The following is an 8,477-nucleotide window of genomic DNA, read 5'->3' as shown; positions in this document are numbered from 1 at the left end:
ATGACTCAGGAACAGGAATGTGGCCTCTCAGACCCTCAGGTTTGTCAGGAAGAAGAGGACAAATGTGTACACGTCCAAAGGCTTAAGGCTCAGAGACCAACGTGGCCATGCAGGAGGGCTGGGTCAGAGGGCCTGGCTGGGGCCAGTGTGAGCAAGGGGCCCTTCAGGAGGCTGTGGAGAAGTCAGAGTTCACTGGAGGCAGGAGAACAGCCTGTGCAAAGGCAGAGAAAGTGGAAGGCAGTCTGGGGGAACAGTGTGGTATGGGGCACCCCAAAGGCAGGAGGGGAAAGCAGAGGCTGGCTCAGGGGCCCGGCGTCCTCCCACAGGCAGTGGGAGTCACACAGGGTGTGTGTGCCAGGTGGGGCATGTCCTGACAGACCCAGGAGTTCTAGGGGGAGGCCACAGGGAGGCGAGCTGGGACACAGCCCTGAGACCCCATCGGAGGGAGCTGAGGCAGGCGAGGGGAAGGAGGTGCCTGCCCAGCAGCCCTGCAGACCCATGGGCAGACAGCACAGGCAAGAGAGCCCCCAGCCACTCAAAGCAGAAACTGGGGGCCGGAGAGGTCTAGACAGGCCTAGGGGAAGGGCGGGGGTGCCCCCTGCTCCCACTCTGGCCCCTGGCCTTGGCAGCTGAAGTCCCACCATCTCAGTCATTCACAGACGGACACCGCAGGCCTGCCCAGGTCACATCAACCCTGGGGACTGGGACTCCCCAGCTGGGCTGGGAGCCTCCAGGGCATTCAGCCCAACCCGGCACTACTGACCCGGCACTACTGACCGTGGTCAACTGTGTATTTCCTGACCACCTGCCCTGTGACCACATGGACCCTACAGCACCATCCCTGTGGTGCAGACACTTCCGAGAGCTGGGAGACACAGCTGGGTGGCCGTGCTGTGCCTGGGCCGGGTCAGCCACTCCTTGTGTAGGATGGAAGCCCACCCTGACACTGTCCGTCCTTGGGAGAGATGGGCTGCCCAGGCCCGAGGGTCTATCTGGGGCAGGCGGACCCTCCATAGCCCAGAGTCTCTGCTAGCTCTGTGGCCCAACCCCACGCCATCTCAACGCCCTCAGACTCAGCTTTCAAAACCAAGACCTCTGCCAGGCACGGTGGCTCACGTCTGTAACCTCAGCACTTTGGGAGGCTGAGGAAGGCAGATGACTTGAGCCCAGGAGTTTGAGACCAGCCTGGGCAACATGGCGAAACCTTGTCTCTATGAAAAATTTTTTAAAAATTAGCCAGGCAGTGGGGCACAGTCCCAGCACTTTGGGAGGCCGAGGCAGGCGAAGCACCTGAGGTCAGGAGTTCAAGACCAGCCTGGCCAACATGGTGAAACGCCATCTCTACTAAAAATAGAAAATTTAGCTGGGTGTAGTGGTGCACGTGTGTAATCCCAGCTACTCGGGAGGCTGAGGTAGGAGAATCGCTTGAACCTGGGAGGCGGAGGTTGTAGTGAGCTGAGATCTCGCCACTGCACTCTAGCCTGGGAGACACAGCGAGACTCCACCTTAAAAAAAAAAAAATTAGCCAGGCATGGTGGTGTGTGCCTGTGGTCCCAGCTACTTGGAAGGCTGAGGTGGGAGGAATGCTTGAGGTTGAGGCTGCAGTGAGCTGTGATTACACCACTGCACTCCAGCCTGGGCAACAGTGCGAGACCCCAACTCAAAAAAACAAACAAAACAAAACAAAAGAAAACTAAGACCCCCCCCACCCGCCGCCAGTGGGGGTGATGAGGGAAGAAGCGGTGTTCCCCCAGCCTCAGGCTTAATGGTCAGGGTCACAAACCTTCTGCCAAGAGCCTGAACACCCCCTACATACCCAAGTTCAGCCCCAAACCCAGCCCAGCTGGCAGAGGAGGGGTCCCCATGAGCGGCCATGGCACATGCCAATTGCCAGGTGCCGACTTTCTGTACAGCTCCTCTATGACCCAGCAAGGGTGAGGCCACTACCTGGGACAGCAAGACCGGCCAGATGCCATCTGTGCTGTCACCATGCCTCACGGGAGTGGCAGAGGCCGGAGACCCCAGGCCCCCAGGTGAGGCTGGCCGTCTCTGCGGTGGCTGACAGGTGCACTGCCCTGCTCGGCAGTATCCCAGGCAGGGGGCTGACCCTGCTCCATCCTTGGCACCATGGACCGTCTCTCAGGAATGACCTGTCCTTGGGGTCACCTTGACAGGAGAGGCAGAGGGGATGGTCCAGGCAGGTCTTGGCCTTGAACATGGTGGCCTCAGCAAGCCCACGAGAGAATCCAGCCGGTCCCGGAGCCCCTGGCGTGGGGGGCCCTTCTCACTCCTCTTGGTGACAACAGGGATGACTCCCAGGGGTTCCGTCCTCTGCAGCCAAGGTGTGTGGAGCAAAGACGCGAGGTCGAGTAGGAAAGACCCTTTTATTGGGGTGGACACGGAGCGCGCACTAGTCCATGATAAAAATAAAATGACTCAAGAGAAAGATCCCAAGGGCCGACTTCTCCCCGACGTGCGCACACGCTGAGTGAGGTCTGGGCATGGGAGAGTTCCAGGCAGAGCGTGGGACAAGACCGAGTCTCAAGGGCCTGGACCGGTGTCGGGGGGAGAAGGCCACTCGGCTGTCCTGGTGGGTCGGCCGCCCCAGGCCCGCCCTTGTTGCCCAGCCACAGTGAAGCCCCCGCTAGAGACCCTCACAGACACGCTCTGGTTCTCTGGAGAACTGGGGGCAGGAGTCGGGGAACTGGCCCGGTGGAAGGCGGGGGTCGGGGGACAATGTTGTGTTTTTTTAAAAAGCATCTACCAACATCACACTACTGGGTCTGATGTCCCCTTTAACCAACGCTTGATACAGGTTACAGCATAAATAAAAACTCAAGGAAAATAAATACATCGGCTCCTATGAGGTTGGAAGTGGTGTGGACGCAGGGTGTGGATGGGCCGGCAGGGAGGCGGGCGGGCGGGGTGCTTACACATGGCGGGCAGGCGGGTGGGCGACCGAGGAGCAGACCTGGCAGGAGGCGCCTGTGGGGTTGAGAGTCTTAAGTGTCCTCGTGCATGTCTGGGCTGTCGGTTCGCGCCACCTTGCGGGGAGGTGCGGAGCTCTCGCCTTCCAGCTCCACTTGCTCCTGGTCTCTCTTCTTGGCAGCGTTCTGGGGGACAGAGGAAAGAGAGGGGCTGTGAGTCATTTTTTTCGGACAGGCTCTCGCTGGAGTGCAGTGGTATGATCACTGCTCACTGTAGCCTCAACCTTCTGGGCTCAAGCAATCCTCCCAGCTCAGCCTCTGGGAGTAGCTAGGACTACAGGCACGCAGCACCACACTTAATATTTTTACTTTTGGTAGACATGGGGGTCTCACTATGTTGCCCAGCCGGAGGCTGTGAGTCTTCACGTGGGTGAAGCTCCCAGAGTCCTAATGCCAGCCCAGGCCCCCGCAACAGCATCACAGAGGTAAGCCTGGAGTACGGTGGGGGGTCTTGGGGTCCCTGGCTGGGCAGTCCCTCCTACCACCAGGACCTGCCCTGCTAAGCCCTGCCCAGAGCACTTCCTGGACCTACGGCCGGTGATAGACAGGTGTTTCCTGGGCACCTGGAGGAGTCACCCCCAGCACGTGCAATGACACACAGGGCTGGTTTCTCAAGCACTCAGAGGAGCGATCCACCCAGCCTGGGAATAAAGGCCTTTGGAAGCCACTGGGGATGCTGCACATCAACGCAAGAGAGAAGCACCTGTCTCCTTCCCCGCTGTGGAAACCAAGGCCTGGAAGCAGGAGAAGGGGGGGGATGGGCCCAGCAGCTTGGATTTTCGGCAACAGTCACTTTGCCACAGAGTCCCCCCACCTTCCAACTTTGCCCAGGGTAGGTAGCCACCCAGTGTTCAATGTTAAGTAAAAAAAGCAAACTTGCCGGGCGCGGTGGCTCATGCCTGTAATCCCAGCTACTCTGGAGGCTGAGGCAGGAGAACCGCTTGAACCTGGGAGGCGGAGGTTGCAGTGAGCTGAGATTGCAGCACTGCACTCCAGCCTGGACAACAGAGAGACTCCGTCTCCAAAAAGAAAAAAAAAAAAGAAAAAATAAGAGGGCCGGGTGCAGTGGCTCACACCTGTCATCCCAGCACTTTGGGAGGCTGAGGCAGGTAGATCACTTGACGTCAGGAGTTCAAGACTAAAAATACAAAATCCACTAAATCTACTAAAAATACAAAAATTAGGCCAGGCATGGTGGCTCACGCCTGTAATCCCAGCCTACTTTGGGAAGCCAAGGCGGGCGGATCACCTGAAGTCAGGAGTTCAAGACCAGCCTGACCAACATGGAGAAACCTCGTCTCTATTAAAAATACAAAATTAGTCAGGCATGGTGGTGCATGCTTGTAATCCCAGCTACTCGGGAGGCTGAGGCAGAATCGCTTGAACCCAGGAGGTGGAGATTACAGTGAACCAAGATCGCACCATTGCACACCAGCCTGGGCAACAAGAGCAAAACTCCATCTCAAAAAAAAAATAATGATAAAATTAATTAGCCGGGCATGGTGGTGTATGCCTGTAATCCCAGCTACTCGGGAGTCTGAGGCAGGAGAATTGCTTGAACCCAGGAGGTGGAGCCTGGGAGGAGAAGGTTGCACTGAGCCGAGAACATGCCACTGTACTCCAGCCTGGGCGACAGAGCAAGACCTCATCTTAAAAACAAACAAACAAAAACAAAAACAAAAGAAAAAGAAGAAAAAATGTCCCATGTGCAGAGGCAGCCACTGGGAAGGGAGCTGGGGCACCAGAAGCGGCGGGGAGATGACTCTTCACTGCAACTACACCCTCTCATTTTCACTTTTTAGAGACGGGGTCTGGCTTTGTTGCCCAGGCTGGAGTGCAAAGGCGCAATCATGGCTCACTGCAGTCTCAACCTCCTGGGCTCAAGCGATCTTCCCACCTCAGCCTCCTGAATAGCTGGGATAACAGGAACATGCCACAGCCAGCTAATTTTTTTTTTTTTTTAGTGACGGGGTTTTGCTATGTTGCCTAGGCTGGTCTCAAACTCCTGGCCTCAAGCCATCTGCTCGGCTCAGCCTCTCAAGCAGTTCGGGGTGTGAATCACCACACCCAGCCACACCCTCTCATGTTGCCTAGATTTTTTTTTTTTTTTTTTTTTTTTGAGACCGCCCAGGCTGCAGTGCAGTGGCGCAATCACGGCTCACTGCAATCTCTGCCTCCCAGGTTCAAGCGATTCTTCTGCCTCAGCCTCCAGAGTAGCTGGGATTACAGGCACGCGCCACCATGCCCGGCTAATTTTTGTATTATTAGTAGAGACGGGGTTTGAGACTGGGTTTCACCATGTTGGCCAGGCTGGTCTCGAACTTCTGACTTCATGATCCGCCTGCCTAGGCCTCCCAAAGCGCTGGAATTACAGGCATGAGCCACCACGCCCGGTCTAGATTTTTAATCATATGTACACACTCCACCATTCAGAAAAGATTCTTTTTTTTTTTTTTGAGATGGAGTCTGGTTCTGTCACCCACGCTGGAATGCAGGGGTCCAATCTCGGCTCACTGCAAGCTCCGCCTCCCAGGCGCAAGCCATTCTCCTGCCTCAGCTTCCCGAGTAGCTGGAACTACAGGCGCCCACCACCACGCCCGGCTAATCTTTTTCTGTATTTTTTAGTAGAGACAGGGTTTCACCGTGTTAGCCAGGATGGTCTCAATCTCCTGACCTCGTGATCTGCCCACTTCAGCCTCCCAAAGTGCTGGGATTACAGGCGTGAGCCACTGCGCCCAGCCTTTTTTTTTTTTTGAGACAGTCTTGCTCTGTCACCAGGCTGGAGTGCAGTGGCGCGATCTCAGCTCACTGCAACCTCTGCCTCCCTGGTTCAAGCGATTCTCCTGCCTCAGCCTCCCGAGCAGCTGGGATTACAGTCATGCGCCACCACGCCCAGCTAATTTTTGTATTTTTGGTAGAGATGGATTTCCCCATGTTAGCCAGGATGGTCTTGATCTCCTGATCTCGTGTTCCACCCGCCTCAGCCTTCCAAAGTGCTGGGATTACAGGTGCGAGTCACCATGCCCAGCCTCAGAAAAGATTCTATCTAGTTCATACCAATACAGTCTACCTAATGCCAGGGCCATGGAAAGCTGGGCCTGGTGGGTGCTTGGGCCTGGCCTCCAGCCTCCTGAGCACTAGTGTCCTGTGGCCTCTGCACAGCGGTTCCCTCCATTGGAACGACGCTCTTCCCACTCCTGGATCGCCCAGGGCACTCCTACCCAGCCCTCAAGACCCTACTCCAGTCACTAGAGTCCTTCCTGTGCTCAGAAGCCCCTGCCAGGCATCCCATCTCTGTACACCCACAATCCCTGCACGGGAGCCCTGCGGGCCTCACCTTTTTGTCCCATTGCTGATGCAGGTAGCGCAGAAGGATGTTTGTCTTTTCTGTCACGATGACTAAGGAGGAAAGACAGAGAAAGTCGCAGACGTGTCCCCTCCCCGGGCTCCTCCCCTGACACTGCCCTGGGAGGTCTTTTTGGGGCTTGAACTCAGTATCCCCAACTCCGGAGATCTCCAAAAGTCCCGTGTTTTTGCTTCTGAGCACACACGCAGCCACTCCCAGCGGCCTGAGTCAGCTGCTTTCAGGGTCCCTGCTCCCTGCAAGGGATTCCATCCTTGGATGGGGAACTAAGCCCAGGCACTGAGACTCTCGTGCCTGTTTCTCCCGGGCTGACTAGGAGCACACACCGCATATCTGTGCCCACTGACCACACAGCCCCACCCCACAGGCTCCAGATGGATAAATGCTTTAAGAGCAGGGTCTCACTCTGTCACCCAGGCTGGAATAATCATAGCTCACTGCAGCCTGGAGCTTCTGGGCTCAAATGATTTTCCCACCTGGGATTATAGACACACGCCACAACGCCTGGCTAATATATATATGGTTTTTGGTGAAACAGGGTCTCACTATGTTGCTCAGGTTGGTCTCGAACTCCTGGCCTCAAGCAATCCTCCGGCCTCGGCCTCTCAAAGTGCTGGGATTACAGGCAGGAGCCACCCTACCTGGTGTGGAGTCTTTTTGAACAGTTAAACTAAGACAGCAGGACCAAGTCCTCCTGTGCTGTGGGTCCCTCCGGCTGGACCCCCTTCCTGTCACTTTCACCCAGGCCTGGCTGGATCCCCCAGCCCAGGCTCCTGTAGCCCTCTGCTGCCTCCCTGCCCAATAGTACTTGTCTTAGAACCAGAGTCCTCGCCTGCCCTCATCTGACAAGGAGGGGAAGGGGCCAGTGAGTGGCAGATGAGCGACAACTTGGGGGCCCCTTTGGGCTGACTATGGATCCCAGTGTGTCCCAATCAGGAGACGTCTGGGGAAAGCCAGGTTTCTGGCTGTCTCCAGGTGCTAGGAGTGGACAGGCATCCACGTGTGCATCCCCAGGCTGAAGCCCCCACAGTCCCCCTCCTGCACCTCCCTGGAGGCCCTCCCTGACCTAACTGGATTCAGTAGCCAGCATGTGAACCCCAGCCAAATCTATGGCCTGGGCCAGGGTTGAAGATAACCTCCTCGTGCCACGCTGCGGTCACCAAACCCCACCCCTCAGCAGCCAGAATGGGACAGACCGACAGCGGCCACTTACTCTGTTCAGATGGGTACTCTCGGGTGGGCAGGTAGACTGAGGGCCGTCGGTTCTGCAGGAGGGTTGGGAAGGGGTAGGTTAGGAGAGTGCATGGGCCTGGGGTCTCCTCATCCCTCCACGCGGCACCCACCCTTCAGTGCAGATTGGAAGACACTCAAGAATGTGGATGGGGCTGGGCTTGAAGATCAGCCTCTGTTCCAGCCAAGACCCCAATCGGGGGACACAAGCTACTCCCAGGCCCTCTGGAAGTGCCCAGTCCCTCCCAGCCCCAGGAACACGCACTCACCGAGGCTTTGCACACGGAGTCCGCGTGAAATCGACTAAAATTGCTTTTGTTGTAGACAGGCAGTCCTTTCAAAAAATCTGCCTAGAAGACATGGAAGATGGTACATGAGAAAATAGGCAATGGGCTGGCTCATCCCTGAAGCACCTGCACGGTGCATCCCTTCTTCCCGCTGTTCTTTGTAGTTCAAGTTTTCCAGAACACACTCTTGAGCTGGCTGCTGGATACACTGCCGGGCCCAGAGAAAAGTAACCAAGCCAGGCTATGTGCACGTCCTCCGGGGGGTCCTCATGGCAGCCCCTAACTAGATAAGAGGTGGGGAAATTGAGGCTGTAAGAGAACAGGCCACTGGTTAAAAGTCATACCACAGCAGGCCCACATCTGTAATCCCAGCACTTTGGGAGGCCGAGACGGGCGGATCATCTGCAGCCAGGAGTTTGAGACTAGCCTGGCCGACATGGCGAAACCTCATCTCTACTAAAAATATAAAAATGAGCCGGGCATGGTGGTGCGCGCCTATGATCCCAGCTAGTCGGGAGGCTGAGGCTGGGGAATCACTCGAACTCGGGAGGCAGAGGTTGCAGTGAGCCGAGATCATGCCACTGCACTCCAATATAGGCGACAGAACCA

At 56.6% G+C, this 8,477-nt stretch overlaps 1 protein-coding gene across 3 annotated transcripts in view; it reads right to left on the bottom strand.

Moving 5' to 3' along the window:
• Nucleotides 1-990: 990 nt before the first annotated feature.
• Nucleotides 991-8,477, bottom strand: part of DDA1 (DET1 and DDB1 associated 1) — an 11,632-nt gene continuing 4,145 nt past the window's right edge. Inside the window, exons 2-6 of one of the 3 annotated variants that reach the window (XR_001007134.1) lie at nt 7,851-7,931; nt 7,565-7,616; nt 6,325-6,386; nt 2,934-3,113; nt 991-2,410 (exon numbers count right to left, since the gene is read on the bottom strand). Coding sequence is in view for 1 of the 3 variants with exons in the window: in XM_011989987.1 (XP_011845377.1) it covers nt 3,003-3,113; nt 6,325-6,386; nt 7,565-7,616; nt 7,851-7,931 (306 nt within the window). In the remaining 2 variants the exon portion in view is untranslated. Of the gene's footprint in view, nt 3,114-6,324; nt 6,387-7,564; nt 7,617-7,850; nt 7,932-8,477 lie in introns of all 3 variants that reach the window. The other 2 variants (XR_001007135.1, XM_011989987.1) reach the window with 2 other exon arrangements.

The sequence above is a fragment of the Mandrillus leucophaeus genome, unplaced genomic scaffold, assembly GCF_000951045.1.
Source record: "Mandrillus leucophaeus isolate KB7577 unplaced genomic scaffold, Mleu.le_1.0 Scaffold11, whole genome shotgun sequence".
NCBI lineage: Eukaryota > Metazoa > Chordata > Mammalia > Primates > Cercopithecidae > Mandrillus > Mandrillus leucophaeus.
Note: the sequence above shows the minus strand (reverse complement) of the source record. Positions and strands in the feature narration are given on the sequence as shown.